At 35.2% G+C, this 15765-nt stretch overlaps 3 protein-coding genes across 3 annotated transcripts; all 3 read right to left on the bottom strand.

Moving 5' to 3' along the window:
- Positions 1-8363: 8363 nt before the first annotated feature.
- Positions 8364-9359, bottom strand: LOC139431055 (piggyBac transposable element-derived protein 4-like). The gene has a single exon (XM_071198646.1). It carries the CDS (start codon positions 9357-9359, stop codon positions 8364-8366), a length of 996 nt encoding a protein of 331 aa, XP_071054747.1.
- Positions 9360-13714: 4355 nt separating this feature from the next.
- LOC111429231 (rutC family protein UK114-like) lies at positions 13715-14440 on the bottom strand. The gene is made up of 3 exons (XM_023065097.2): positions 14272-14440; positions 13986-14215; positions 13715-13932 (listed from the first exon to the last, which is right to left on the bottom strand). Exons 1-3 carry the CDS (start codon positions 14334-14336, stop codon positions 13811-13813), a joined length of 417 nt encoding a protein of 138 aa, XP_022920865.2. The 5' UTR covers positions 14337-14440; the 3' UTR covers positions 13715-13810.
- A 54-nt stretch (positions 14441-14494) lies between these two features.
- LOC111429226 (rutC family protein UK114-like) lies at positions 14495-15246 on the bottom strand. Its single transcript, XM_023065083.2, has 3 exons — positions 15021-15246; positions 14714-14943; positions 14495-14661 (listed from the first exon to the last, which is right to left on the bottom strand). Exons 1-3 carry the CDS (start codon positions 15083-15085, stop codon positions 14537-14539), a joined length of 420 nt encoding a protein of 139 aa, XP_022920851.1. The 5' UTR covers positions 15086-15246; the 3' UTR covers positions 14495-14536.
- Between the last annotated feature and the right edge of the window lie 519 nt (positions 15247-15765).

Raw genomic sequence — 15765 nt, 5'->3', positions numbered from 1 at the left:
GCGTCTTTTACAACAAGAAGACAACCTGTGCGAAAGATGGACCAAATAAAAAAATTGCACAAGGCTTTCCAAAAGAAATCGTGATGAAAAAGATCCTGAAGTTGAAGAAGCGTTGGATAAATGGTTTTCCGCAGTTAGTGGATGAGGTGTAAATGTTACCAGTGCAGTATTAAAAAAAGAAATCAGAGAAAATTGCGAAAAAACTAGAACACAACGAATTTAAAACAACAGATGGATGGTTATCTCAATGGAAAACAAAATACAACATCAAACTTAAGAATCATCATCATCAAGTAGCCCTTTGAAAAAGAATAGAAAACTGGAGATGGGAGGGAAAGGAGATCGAGGAGGTTAGGGAGTATACTTACTTGGGGTATGTGTTCAGGGAGGACAACAGGGACGCATGTGATACCTATGGCAAAAAAGGCGAATAAGGTGATGGGACAAGTATGGGGTAGGGGGAAGAGAGTCTTTGGAAGGAATATGGCAGCGAGGAAGATTATGTTTGAAGGTCTGGTTAGCAGTGTGATGATGTATGGGGCAGAGGTATGGGGATGAAGGGAGCAGGGAATGCTGGAGGACGTGCAAACTAGATATTGGAGATGGGTGCTTGGGGTGGCGAGAGAAACACCGGAGGATATAGTGAGGGAAGAGGTAAAGGTGGATAAGGTCAGAGTGGAGGCGGGCAGCAGGGCAGTGAAATATGAAGAAAGAATAGAAGGGAGGCCAAAATGCGGGATCTTGGGGGAGTATTGGAGGGAAATTAGAGAGGGAAAGATCAGATATGGGAAAGGAAACAGAGACAACTATTATAGACGAGCGGGCTACTCGGTAACTGAGATAAATAGTAGACGAAGGGTGGGTAGGGAGATGTGGAGAGAGTTGAAAGATAGGGACCGAGATGTGCAGAGACAGGAAAGAAGGACACAAATAAAAGAGGGAAGGTATAACGAAAGGTATAGGGACATAATTACGGAGGGGCTGCCTAGATACTTGTTATTGGAAGGAGATGAGGAAGGGAAGAAGTTGGTGGCTAGGTTCCGTTGTGGAAACGAGGAGAGAGCTAACAGATACTGGATGGCCGATGAGGAGAGGTGGTGTAGGCTGTGCAGGGACAGGGACACGTGGAACATATGTTGAATGGGTGCAGTGAGTTGAGGAAGGAGGAGATGGACCGAGGGCAGATCTTAGGAGAGGGGGGAGAGGGGAAACGATGGATGAGAATGGTTGTGGGGGTGAGGAGACAAAGGGATGGATGAGGGGATGATTGGGCCGAGGAGCCGAGGGTGTGGAAATGGAGGAAGAGGGTAGAGGGTGAAAATAATATTTTAACAATGTAAAAAATTGTAGACAGATTGTTGTATACAATAAACTCTTAATTAAGCAGCCCTTTGCGTTCATTATTGGACATAGACCCCCTCCATTCTGTACCATCCGTTTTTGTTTTGTGCTGTTTTAATTCAATTGTTGGTCATTCCTTTGACGTTGTCCGTCCAGCATCCTCTACGCGGTGGTCTTTCTGTACTCCGTCTGTCCACTCGCGATCTTCATTGGAGATCACATTGGAGATTCAACCGTTTTGTCCACTATTTATTCTTCATTTGCACTAGTTCTTCTTCGTTGATCTTCGTTTCGTCTGTGGACTTTTTTTGCGTTACTTCGAGCTTCCTGGCAGTGGCAACCGTTAATGTTAAAGTTTCAGAGCCGTATGTTATAACCGGCAGTACGCACTCTCACAGCTGTCAACCCTCTCAACCTCATTATTACCAATGTTGATGTTAGAACTGGAAACAAGATTGGTCTTAAATTTTGATTTCCATATGGCAACACTGGCTAGATATCAACATGAGATATCTAGATCTAGCCCAGCTATTACACACTTCCAGTAATTCGTTCAGCATTAGTTTCATCTCTTCAGGACTATTCGAAGAGATGAAGTCCGCGAAGTGCAAATTACTGAGGTATTTGCCATTAATGTTTACGCCTTGTTGAGTACAATTCACCTCTTTAAATCCACTCTCCAATGTTACTCCACGTCCAATGGGTATTCGGTCAGTACTTTCATACAATTTTACCGTCAATGTAGCATTTTTGTAGATATTGTAAATAAGCTTGGTGCATCGATAATCAACTCTGCATTCTTTTAGTGCTTGCCCCCCCTGACATTTCTTTCTTCCAGACCAAAGCATCCAAGAGCAGTTTATGAAGCATCAGACTTCAAGCCAATCTTGATGCGGTAATTGATGCGTACACCTGGATAATTTTGATACAGAATGTCTTGTTCAATCTTAGTACTGTATTCAGAGTGTGTATAAATTGAAGGAAAAGCTATGCGTGACTACATTCTTCGTTGGATTCTGAATTAAAATCTTAACGCAAAAATGTTGTATTGCGCTTTGTCTGGTTTAGTACTTAAAATAAACGTAAATATGTGATAACATTGTATTTGTGTTTTTCGTGAATGTAAGTTAATTAAGAATGTTAAAAATAAATTTTAAAACATAAATAAAATAACGTGAACAAAAAAAGTCCTTTTAAACTGTTTTTTATACTAAATTGCAGCCGTTTCCATCAACAGATTTTCAATATTAATGATTATTTATGAACTAATTGCCCGACCTTTGATAACGTTTTCCACCAATTTATACACACCTGTGTTCTCATCTCCGACATGGTAAAAATTGAGGCCTGAATTTGGTTTCTAGAGCTGCTCCCCACGTCTCCTAACCTCACAAACGCGTATGATAATATGTCATTTAATATATTCTCATTCGGATTCCAGTTTAATCAATCATTCTTCCTAGAGTAAAGATCTTGTATAAGAGAATTATGTGTTGTTAAATATAGCGTTCGAAAATTTAATATTTTCTTGTTTGCCAACTCTGCGAAAATTCCAAGTTCTTTGAAAAGATGCTGTACAGAAGACATCTATATGCTGACAAAACCAGCCTTTATTATCGAGCTACACCAGACGAATCCTTGTGTTATTCACATATTGCATTGACTTGATACAAAAAGTGGATACTATTGTATGCTGCGCCAATATGTCTGGAACTGACAAACGAAAATTGGTCGTTATAGAAAAAGGTAACGAGGAATCAGAACGTAGGACATAATGATTTGATTTAGTTTAAATAAACAACTTTGCAGTACTTTAACTGGTTTTATTATCGAAAAAGTTTTACTAGTTTCGCCTATAATGGCATGCCTAATGAGAAATGAAAATAACAATAACAAAATTAAGTACTTTAAAAATCTTAAATACCGATTTAATTCCGAAGTACAGTTGACACTACATATTAAAGATTTAAGATAATAAAACCAGTTAAAGTACTAGAAAGTCGTTTACCTAAACTTAGCACATATACTGGTAAAATGGATATCTTTGACTTCCCATCTTTTATAATGATTTGAGATATAATAAGCGCCATTGTTACATATATCATCTATCATGTTACATGAATCGATCAAAGCTCTTGTTCGATGATATTATCCAAAGCGATCTTGAATATCCAACCAGCGACAGAGAGAAGAATAGTTAATAAAACGTTTTCAATAGAACCGACAGAGTTTTTCGTTACATGTTGCAGTAAAGAGTTTTTCGGAAACCTTGGATGACATTTGTTCAAGACTTCTCACGATTTCGTCAAGTTATATTTACAGGTATTCTGAGAACTCATACAATTTTTACAATATTTATTATTACGTATACCTATATTCAAATTTTTGCGTTGGTAATAAGGGTCAACAGCTGATACAATCATTGAAAAAAGAGGACCTTACTCATATATAGTGGATGTAAATGGAACACTAAAAGGAAAACACGCAGATCAACTACGTCGAAGGATAGCGGTTGACGATGAAATACCAAGAGTACCATCACCTAAAATTGATCCACCACATTTCGAGCCGATTGAAACACCACCGGATGTGAGTGAACCTTCAACGAAACATGATCACCACAAATACAGACACCAGAACATAGAGAAGATACCTGTTGAAGACAACTGTTTGATTCCACCACCTGAAGACGAAGTTTTTAGAAGAAATCGTCCTCGAAATCATTAACTACCTAGCAGGTATCGAAATTAATGTAAATTTTGATAGTTTTCTTTTGTTTTAGTGAGGGAGAAATGTAGTTCATATTACGTCAGCGTCGCGACAGCCGGGGGGAGGCGGCCTCTTAACCCTAGAAAGATAACCATATTTTATAGTACGTTAAAGATAACCAATCGAACACGTCGATTCGACGTAGGTTATCTTTCTAGGGTTAAAAAAGAACAGGTTAAAACATGTTAAAGAAGTTACTTTACAACCGTTGCAGAGAACGGATGCATACTAAAATAATATACCAAACAGATTGTTATTTTCTTTTAAACAATAATTGCTAATAGAGTGATTTAAGCAAACCATAACAGTGTTTAATGTTAACCGACAATACCACAGATGTGATGAATGAGATTGAAATAAAAATAAAGCCCACTTTTACCATCTGCCTCATTAACCATCCGAGGTATAATTACCAGGGTTACAACGGTTTTAAGCGTTCTTATTGGTTAAAAGCTGGGTTTATCTATAGGATAAATTTATCCAGAGGTGGTAAAAGTGGCCCTAAGAAAGATAAATATATAAAGAAAAGAGACGGATAGCGGAACAACTTGTTACGAAAATTGGTGAGGCATCAAATGTGCTGATAAAAAATGAAGCAAACACGCTGACACGGCACGTAGCTGCAAATGCGTGGTGCGCTAGACATCCTAGGCATAGCTAAAATTAAGAAAAACAATGAATAATCCGGCTCGAAGGAGTAAAAATGTCTTCACGTAGTACGTGAAGACATTTTTACGTACTTCACTTTTGTTTTGACAGCCGCTTAATGGAGACAAAATGCGAGACTGTTGGGAGTCAACATTGCAAGAAGTGCTAAACAATATATTAATATTATTATTATATTATTTTATTATTTTTTATATTATATTTGAAGAATATATTTATGGACAAAATATAATGATTGAAACGGGTCATAAGCCATTAGTACCAATATGTGAGAAACCATTATACAAATTAACTTCAAGATTGCAAAGACTGATGCTTAAACTTCAACCATACACATTTAAAACATTAAAACTACACGTTCGAGTGCGGGAAGTTAGCCCCCCATTTTTTGATTTTTAAATTTTTTATTGTTCTGGATTGTTCTAGAGTTGTTCTACATTGTTCCAAAGCGGCAAATCGAAAAAATAAGAACTCCGCGAGAAAACCGAAAAAACTGGTTTTCTGGCTAGCCCCCCATTTTTGAAAAAATAAAATTTTCTTTGTTGTTCTGGGTTGTTCTAGTTGTTCTAGTTACTGTTCTAGATAATCAAAATTATCGGTTACATCATTAGGAAGTTATAACTAAAAATAGGTTTGACCGCCGAAATGTCTAGTTGATTGCTGTGACCATAGTTTTTCTATTATGAATTCCATATTACAAATATATACTTATTATCTATATTACAGATTGGGTTCACTGATTCAACAAAACCTGTCCGATATCACATCAACTGAAATTTAAGGTTTTTCTAGTGAAAATAACAGCTGTTCTAAATTATTTTAATTGTTGTAAGTACTAATTTTTAATATGAAAGTTTAAAAGAACTAATGCCGCAGTGATTAAATAAACATTTTAAGTACCTAGAACAACAAGAACAATTTAGAGCAACAAAAAATATGTGATTTTGCAAAATTAATGTCCGTGTTAAACGTAAAACACATCTAGAACAATTTGAATCGGCAAAGTTTGAGTTATTTTAGATTGTTCTATGCTTTTTAATTCTTATTGTGTAATATAAAACCGCTGACACAAGAATTACTGACTGAAACTTCCAAAAACTTTAATTTTCAAAGAGTAAAGTGCCCTTTAGAGAGTTGTTCTAGTGAAAATAATAGCTGTTCCAGATTGCGGTAGCTATAATAAGTATATTTGTAATATGGAATTGATAATAGAAAAACTATGGTCACAGCAATCAACTAGACATTTCGGCGGCCAAACCTATTTTTAGTTATAACTTCGTAATGATGTAACCGATAATTTTGATTATCTAGAACAGTAACTAGAACCACTAGAACAACCCAGAACAACAAAGAAAATTTGATTTTTCCAAAAATGGGGGGCTAGTCAAAAAACCTGTTTTTTCGGTTTTCTCGTGGAGTTTTTATTTTTTTTATTTGCCGCTTTGGAACAATGTAGAACAACTCTAGAACAATCTGGAACAACAATAAAAAATTTAAAAATCAAAAAATGGGGGGTTAACTTCCCGCACTCTACACGTTCTAGGAAAATATTTATATGTAGCAGATATAGATAGATTATCGAGAGATGTTGCTGAAATAGGACAAGATAATCAGATGATATTACAAGAACCAATTGAACTGCAAGTGAACTTATTAGTTGAAAATCTACCAGTAACACAAGAATTTAATTACAACTGAAGGTGAGAAAGATGAAAATTATAAAACATTAAGAAATTGAATAATGAAAAGTTTTCCAGATTATTTTGACATTAAACAAACTTTGACCATATACAAAAATCTAATTTTTAAAGATGACAGAATCTTAATACCAAACAGTCTTAGAAAGATTATGTTAGAAAAACTACATAGTGGTCACCCGGGAAAAGAAAGAATGCAAAAACCGTGCGTCTTAACACAATTTATTGGTTAAAAATTAGCAAAGACATAGAACAATACATTGACGAATGTGATATTTGCAATAAATATAAAGATAACAAACAAAAATCTAAGTTAATTTTGAGAGAAACACCTAATCTTCCATGGCAAGAAGTAGGCATAGATATTTTGGACTACTGTAACAAAAACTTTATAGTAATTGTTGATTACTTATCTAATTTTACAGAGACATCACAAGTTAAAGACTTAAAAAGTACCACAATAATAACGAAAATAAAATCTGTGTTTGCTAGATTCGGTATACCCCTAACTGTTTACACAGATGGAGCCAAGTATTTTAATTGCCAAGAGTTTAGAAAATTTTCAGATAACTGGAATTTTAATCATGTTATATCAAGTCCTCATTATCCTCAATCAAATGGAATAGCTGAAAGGGCGGTAAAAAACATCAAACATTTATTCAAGAAATGTAAAGACACTAATCAAGATATTTATTTAGCATTACTAAATCTGCGAAATACTCCAAGACATAAAATGAATTCACTTGCAAAGATCTTATTCAGTAAAAACTTGATAACAAATATTCCAATACAATTAAAACAACTGAAACCAAATAATACAATAGATGAAGACAAAAAGTCTAGAAAGACACAAACAAACGTATAAAAAATTGTACTGCAAGGGCAAGAAAGAAAATACTTTTAATAACAATCAAAGTATTATGTTAAGAAAAAAAGATGAATGATACATTGGTAAAAGGAAAAATCATAAGTCCTAGTAAAGAACCAAGGTCTTACATCGTTCAAGACGATTTAAGGAACAAGTACAGAAGAAATGAAAAACATATCCCTAGAAGGTATACCAAAATAACACACTTGAAAACGTATACTTGGGGTCACCAGTTACCCCAGAAATTAATTTAGGAAAAATAAAATAAAATTTTTTGAAAACGTTTATTTAGTGAAGCCAATAGCAACTTTAAGTATTTCTCTTACAGTTTAGACAAATATCAGTACGGTGTTCGTTACATACATTGTTGGGACACATATAACATACAACTCTGCATTTTCGATCACGTGAACGAGGACATATGTAACATCTTGACGATTTGAGTTTTTTTGGCGCTGGACCAAGCTGTTCCTCTTCTGAAATATGTGTTAGTCCCAGTACTTCTCGTATTTCACTTTGCAGTTTACCGGATATCTTTTTGGAGAGCGTACTTTCCATCCAAGGTTTAGCTAGTTGCAGTCCAAGTTGCAAAAATTTATTTCGGGTAACTTTGCTAGCGTTACGCGACACATTATATAACACAAAGGCATTTATCGCGGCTTGATCAAGCATCCCATAGAAATATCTAAGTGGCCACCTTCTTGTTTTCCTGGATACGGTGTAGTTGTGAGCCATCTGATCGAATGTATCTACTCCACCTTTGGTGGAGTTGTAAAACTCAATAATTTCTGGTTTCTTCGAAACCTCGTTAACATTCTTGTCAGCGTGCATGGTCGAGATTAGTATGACAGATTTATTTCTTTTTGGTGTAAACGAAACCAACGTCAATTTGTCTGAGAAAGCAAATTCGGAAGTTAGTACGGGTTTATTCTTAGAAGGTAAAAAAGAAGGTGGTATTTCTCTTTTATTATGTCTTATTGTTCCCACGATTGTTAAACCTTTGCTGCTAAGCATTTCTTTGGCTAATGGAACAGACATAAACCGATGGAACAGTTATCCATTGTAATGTTTCTATTTGTTCCATGAATAGATTTGGATAACTCCTTCACTAAATACATTGGAACAGATTCGTTGGTTGGATTGGTGTTTTTTCCAATGTATGGAATAGCACTTATCATGTAATATGTACGCGAATCACACATACATACAACCTTAATTCCGTATTTGTCAGGTTTAGATCCTATATATACACGAAACGGGCATTTGCCCCTAAAACCAAGTAGCTGCTCATCTATAGTTACGTAGCAGTGAGGAGAGTAACTCTTTGTACAATTTTCTATAAAATCTTCCCATATTTGCCTTATCGGTGAAAATTTGTCTTCACGATTTCTTTTTTCTTTATCGTCAAATCTTAGACAATTCAATAAGAATTTGAAACGTATTTCAGGCATAATGCATCTATATATTTGAGGTCCTTGTGAAGAAAACATTTGTTGTACAGATAGATGTGCATCTTTTCGAGCACCAGCTATGTACAAAAGGCCTAATAGGGCATTGATTTCTACATTATCTGTAGGATGTACGTATTTCGTACCTGGCTGGTATTTGACACCTTGTCTTTCTATTTCTTCATTTGTATGAGTTATAATTTCATTTAAAATTGTAGGTGTGAATAAAATGGCCCAAGCATATATTTCTGTGATAATTACACGTGCATTCTTTATTCCAGGTACCTTTACCACGATGTTTCTTGAAGGCGTTCTGGTTTTTGCAGGTTCTCGTGAACTCCATGCAAAACCATTTTTGCCCTTCAAAATTCCATCACGTTGAAGTGGACGTTCTTCAAACTCATCATCTTTAGAAGAAGTGTCATCGTTGTGTTCCGACAACTGTTCCACCTTGTCCTCACTGTCACTTTCTGCAAAATTGTCATCAACATCGCTTTCTGATTCATTGTACCATTGTAGGACAGTTTTTTCAAAGTCCGGATCTAGAGCACTAACGGTTTTTTTAGACATGTTTCACAAATATTCTATCACACGAAATTACAAATAGTATTATTTTACAATACGCAAATGTATCCTGGGGTCACTCACAACCCCAAATAATATTTATTGAGAAAACGATAATCGGCAACGTAAGGTTCACTGCACGTGTTTATACTATTTACAGTCTATTAACCTTACCTAAACTATCAGCGCCATCAAGCGCGAAATAAGAATATAAGCGAAAAAATTCAATTCTGTTGGGGTCACACGTAACCCCGGTATACCTTCTAGGGATATTTTTGCAAGAAAAGAAAAGGAAGAAGAAAATAGTGAAACAAAGTGTGAAAAAGGTGAAAATGAAGAAGACAATAATACGAATACGTTAAATCAACCTCCTGAACCTGAAACCTATTCCAAATTTCCTAAAAACGACGAGCTAACAATCGTTAAAAATTTTAATAATTATACTACAAGATATGGAAGAAAAATTGTAAATAACTTTAAAGATTTGTAAAAAAAGAATAATAATAATACATAAATAATGTTAATTTAGCTTAAGAAGGATGTTGTTATATTTGTATTCGATTTTAGTTTTAATATAGACAACCAACTGTACATTTTGTATATACCTTAAAGTTGATTTAAAATAAAGACAGTTCTAAACCTTACACGAAGGAGTTTACATTAACAAATGTAGTGACTTCATTAGGGCCTTTTGCAGCTACACCCTCATGGCAAATATAAAAAAAGGATTTGTTTGTGTTTATGTCCTGAATGTAGAACACCCTTACACTTAATTGAGACAGGTAAAAGAGATCTCACTCCTTTCCAGAATAATGAGATTCCTTAACTGGCAATGACAAGATATGAGTTCTAACAAGTTCTCTTTCACTTTCTTCAATGACATTTCCTTTAATAATGGGTGGCCTACCACTGGTTAATTGAATCGCACAGCCGTTATGGAATATTGTCCTGGGGTCACTCATGTCATGCGGAGAGCCACTTCGGGCTCCAAAGGAGGGTATTGCGAATATTAACAAATTTAAAAACACAAGATAACGTAAAGAATAAATTCATTGATTGCAAAGTACTCACCGTACCGTCTATTTATATTTTGGTCATTTTAATATATATGAGAAAACACATAAAGGATTACAAATTACACAAAACACTGCATGAATATAACACCAGAAACAAAAACGCAATTGTACCAAAGTTTCATAGAATCAACAAGTGCAGAACGGCAAAAAGTTATTATGGTCTAAAATTATTTAACAAATTACCAGAACTCATAAGAGAGCTTCCACTAGGGACTTTCATAAGATGGGTCACTGCTATTCTCCTGGGTCGCGCATTCTACAGCGTACAGGAATTTCTAGACAGTGAAATGATGTAACCTGTAAAGTTTGAAATTTTTAAGTATAAGTAGTTTGTCTGTGTCTCATGTTCTCCGTCAATATTCCAAATTAGTTTTCTATTTATTTGTAAGCGACTTGTGGCAAATCCAACGACATGTAACCAAATGACGAATGGAAAAGAATGTAGATTCTTATTTACCCAAATAAAGTATTATTATTATTATTATTAAAGTATTATAATATTAGTACCCCGTTTATCACAAGGAACTTTATCATTCACAAGTAAACGCTTAATTCTTTTAATTCGTTCCAAGCTAGTACCATGAATACTTGCAAATTCTCCTTGACAAACCTTCATTCTATTCATCCCATTTTCCTTGCGTTTTCGTCTTTTGGCTACAGTTGTAGCTTGTAGCAGCCCTTGCAGATAAATGTCCTGCTCAGTTTTTGATTTCATACTAGTAGCATAAAATTTTGTAAAAATTAACTTCTTCTGTGCATCACTTATAACGTCAAACTATTTCAGTGGTCAACTAAAAATAATAAGAATGCAGCGAATGTGTTAACACTAAAATAACAATCTAAATATCTCTCAAATGGTACTTACTAGCATCTAACTCCAATACACTTTGCCTTCACAACTATCTTCTTGTAATTAATGCATTCTATTCCGGAGACACGAGCATTCCTTATAAAATTTCTTTGACAATTACTACAATTTCTAACACCTTTACGGTGCTTTTTTGCAGGCTTTATAGCGTCTTCTTTCTCTGCAGCTTCTATAAGTATATTGTCTTTGTCGTGAGAACAACTTGCTTTATTACCGTTCATAATAATTATTAATAATTAACTTTGACAAACGATAAACAGCTCGAACTTATTTTGAGGTAAATTTAAGCACAGCAAGACTATCATTTGTAACAGAAACAAACAGTTATCAGCACATAAGTTCTTCCAGCACCAAACAACGGGGAATGGTCGAAACTGTATGTTTACAGGGATAACTCAAAATGGCTAAAAAGTGACGTAGGGTGTTTCAGCAATAAGCGATTCTTGATCATTCGGATTTTTCCGTTTATTAGCTGATGATATGATGAATGAGATTGAAATAATAAATAAGGCCCGCTTTTACCATCTTCCTGATAAACCATCTGAGGGATAATTACCAGGGTTATAGCGATTTTAAGCGTTCTCATTGGTCAAAAGTTGGATTTATCTATCGGATAAATTTATCCAGAGGTGGTAAAAGTAGCCCTAAGAAAGATAAACATATAAAGAAAAGGACGGATCGCAGAAAAACTTGTTACGACAATTGGTGAGGCAACACATGTGCTGATAAAAAAATGAAACAAACACGCTGACACGGCAAATAGCTGTGACTATCCTTGTGGACTTGTCGCAGTCTTTGTGGAAAAAATTGGGGTCTTATGCCTAAAAGACTGTACTGGCTCTATGTGACTGTGGTTAGACCTATGATCACATATGGAGCAGCAGCCTGGTATAGGAAAGTCCGACAGACTTCAGTTATCACTAAACTTTCACGAATTCAACGAGTAGCCGGATTGGCAATTTCTGGTGCGATAAGCACAACACCAACTCTAGCAATGGAGGCTCTGCTTGGCCTATCTCCTCTGCATTTTCATATAGAGAAAGTGGCTAGAACAACCATTTACAGATTTAAGCAATATGCTCAAAACTGTTCCGACATGTCCTACCAATGGGCTGCGGAAGACATTATAAGCACTGATACTGTGCTATCAATGCCGTCAGATTTGGCGGTATCACTATCAGTGATTAATGCTCGATACCAGACTGTACTGCCTGAGCGGCAGTCCTGGATCGAAAATGAAAATTCTCTGGTTCAGGCAGACATTTGCTTGTACACAGATAGATCAAAAACACCTGAAGGGGTAGGAGCAGGAGTATACTGCCAGACACCTCGAATTAAGCAAGCCTACAGCCTGGGTACGTACTGTACTGTATTCCAGGCGGAAGTATTTGCTATTGACATGGGTGCTAAAATCCTTCTTGAAAGAGGGGTGAAGAACATGACAGTACGAATTTTCTCAGACAGTCAAGCGGCTCTCCAGGCACTGCAAGCCGTGAAAACGGTGTCGGCTCTGGTTAATGATTGTAAGAGAACATTAAACACACTGAGTTGTGATAACAGAGTCTCTCTGATCTGGGTCCCGGGTCACTCTGGGGTTGTTGGCAATGAAGCGGCAGATAAGCTAGCACGAGATGGCAGCGCTGAAGCGTTTGTGGGGCCGGAACCAGCAGATGGTGTATCATTTACGATGGCCAAATGTAGGATTGGACTGTGGGCTGAAGAGAGACTTCGCCTACTGTAGACCAGTTCTCTTGGAATGAGACATGCTAAGGTGTTTATTAACATCGCCACTGTCAAACCCGGGAATATTTTAGGACTTGCCCGTAGTAGCATAAAAGTTCTAATAGGTGTTTTTACTGGGCACTGCCGATTAAAAGCACACCCCAACTTGTTGGGTTTAGCCGACGATGTTGAATGCCGACTATGTGCGGAGGAAACAGAGACGGTTGAGCATGTTTTGTGCCACTGTCCTGCCGTTAACCGTATCAGATTCTCGATTTTTGGGTCGTAGTTTATCTCCTCAAAAGATCTGAATGACCTTTCACCGAGCAAGGTATTAATGTTCGTTAAGAGCATTGGACTGCACGGTGAAATTTGATAACGATATCTATCGGGGTACAATAGATCCTTAGGGTCGCGGTGCAAGGTCGGTTGGTCCGCTTACCCGACATGTATTCTTTGTAATGTAATGTAATGTAGACATAGCTAAAATTAAGAAAAATAATGAATAATCCGGCTCGAAGAAGCAAAAGTGTCTTCACGTACTTCACTTTATTGGGACAGCCGCTTAATTGGGATAAAATGCGAGACTGTGTAGATTCAACATTGCAAGAAGTGCTAAGACAAGGAAACCGAAACTAAGCATTCGATCAGCCTCCTGAAAGAGGAAGAAGAAAACTGTATTAAATAAGAACACATTAAAATTATTAATTTATTTCAATTACAAATTTTTTTACTACTAAATAAAATTTAATTGTTATGTCGTTTATGAGCTGAAATAAAAATGAAATTATTTAAGCAGCAGGGACTGTAACAACATCTCCAACACCAGCAACAACCTCTATCTCAACACTTGCCCCAGCGGGTAATTTTCCAACTTGAAACGTAGATCTGGCTGGAAAATCACTTTTAAAAACTATAACAAAAATTTGATACAGAATAAATTTGTATTTAAAAAACATAACTTACATTCTTTGTACACTTCATTAACGGCCGCAAAATCATTTATGTTGTTGAGGAATATATGAGTTTTTGCAACTTTATTTAGCGATGATCCAGCAGCTTCTAATATAAAACCAAGTGATTTTAGAGCTTGACGAGCTTCCGGACCTGCTCCTCCTTCAACTAATTTCATGGTATCTTTATTCATCCCAAGAACTCCTGATACATAAACTGTTTTATCTAAGATTACAGCTTGACTAAAACAATTAAATAATTTTTTTTATTAACAAAACAAAAAATAACGTTATTTTACTTGTATGGTCCAGCTGGTTTCGGTGCAGCGGCTGTACAAATAATTTTTCTGATCACTTTTGACATTTTTTCAATATTATTTAATTATTAATATAATAAAATCTTTTGGAGTTTAGTTTAATTGTGATTACATGAACTGTTGCTACAAAGGTCGTTAAAGTGATACTGAGATTTTGTTTATGTGTTAATGGAAAAGATATCACTCATAAAAAAACTTGTTTAAATTTACTTAGATAACACAAACTTTATTTAATATACACTATGTTTTACATCTTAGCTGAAATTGTGGTGACTTCACCAACGGCCGCAACAGCTTCTATTTCAATATCAGCTCCTAGAGGTAACTTTCCAACTTGAAAAGAAGAACGAGCGGGATAATCGCCTTTAAAAACTAAAATAAATAAAATTACGATCAAGATATTAAAAAGTAAACATTCCTTTACATTCTTTATAGACTTCATTAACTGCTCCTAAGTCGTTAATATTGTTCAAAAATATTTGTGTTTTAACTATATTATCATAACTAGATCCTGAAGCTTCCAAAATAACTCCAAGCCACTTTAATGCTTGACGAGCTTGAGGTATTGTACCACCTTCAACTAATTTTGATGTTTCTTTATCTATACCTAAGACTCCAGAGACGTAAACCGTTTTATCTAACACCACGGCTTGGCTAAAAAATTAAATTATTAACTTTACAGACAGTTTAGATAAACTGTAATTAATTTGAGATAAATCAACTTTAATTACCTATAAGGTCCAACTGGTTTAATTGCATTGGATGTGCTAATAATTTTCTTAATGGCTTTAGACATTTTCTTTCCTAACACAAAAATTAAGACTCAAATTCTTATTGTATCCCGTGAGTTAACCGGTTTTTAATCTGACCTCACAAAAGGACTTATTTAAAGTGAATACGTCGACTAAAACAGCTAATAAAAACTAATAAGCCCAAGGTTATTCGCTGATCCACGTGATAATTTTTAAAATTTTTTAATTTGGTCTAACACTGTATAAAAGTAGGGAAAGAGTTGAGATAATGTTAAAAATAAATAATCGAGATTACATATTGTTTAGATAACAAAAAATGATATTAATCAAACAATCTAATCAATCATTTTAAAATAATTTGATATTAATTTTATATTTCCCGCGATTATTTAAAAATCATCTTCAATCAATCATCTTCACAAACATTTTTAAATAATTATTTTATTATTTTATAGTTAGATATAAAGTTAGATTAATTATGTTTTATTTTTATTAGACAATAAAACACATTTCAGTGAATAGAATACGTTTGGCTTGTCATTAGGTTTATTGTGGTTTTTACTTTATGCTTCGTCATTTGTAACTCATGTCGGTAGATCACAGATGTCGGTAATACATAGGACTATCTACAGTATGTCCCTGAATAGGTGAAACGACTCTTATAAAAGGTACAATGGGGTCATACACGATTTTTTTTTTATTATATTTTCTGAAAATTTATATA

Source organism: Onthophagus taurus, chromosome 1 (assembly GCF_036711975.1).
Source record: "Onthophagus taurus isolate NC chromosome 1, IU_Otau_3.0, whole genome shotgun sequence".
Taxonomy (NCBI): domain Eukaryota; kingdom Metazoa; phylum Arthropoda; class Insecta; order Coleoptera; family Scarabaeidae; genus Onthophagus; species Onthophagus taurus.
This window is presented reverse-complemented; position numbering and strand designations above follow the sequence as displayed.

Excerpts from the sequence above, each read along its gene's own strand:
- LOC139431055 (XM_071198646.1), bottom strand. The coding sequence starts at position 9,359 with ATGTCTAAAAAAACCGTTAGTGCTCTAGATCCGGACTTTGAAAAAACT.
- LOC111429231 (XM_023065097.2), bottom strand. The coding sequence starts at position 14,336 with ATGTCAAAAGTGATCAGAAAAATTATTTGTACAGCCGCTGCACCGAAA. Across the intron at positions 14,216-14,271 it reads AAACCAGCTGGACCATACAA|TCAAGCTGTAATCTTAGATA; the intron begins GTAAAATAACGT and ends TAATTGTTTTAG. Across the intron at positions 13,933-13,985 it reads TAATGAAGTGTACAAAGAAT|TTTTTAAAAGTGATTTTCCA; the intron begins GTAAGTTATGTT and ends TTTTTGTTATAG.
- LOC111429226 (XM_023065083.2), bottom strand. The coding sequence starts at position 15,085 with ATGTCTAAAGCCATTAAGAAAATTATTAGCACATCCAATGCAATTAAA. Across the intron at positions 14,944-15,020 it reads AAACCAGTTGGACCTTATAG|CCAAGCCGTGGTGTTAGATA; the intron begins GTAATTAAAGTT and ends TTAATTTTTTAG. Across the intron at positions 14,662-14,713 it reads TAATGAAGTCTATAAAGAAT|TTTTTAAAGGCGATTATCCC; the intron begins GTAAAGGAATGT and ends TATTTATTTTAG.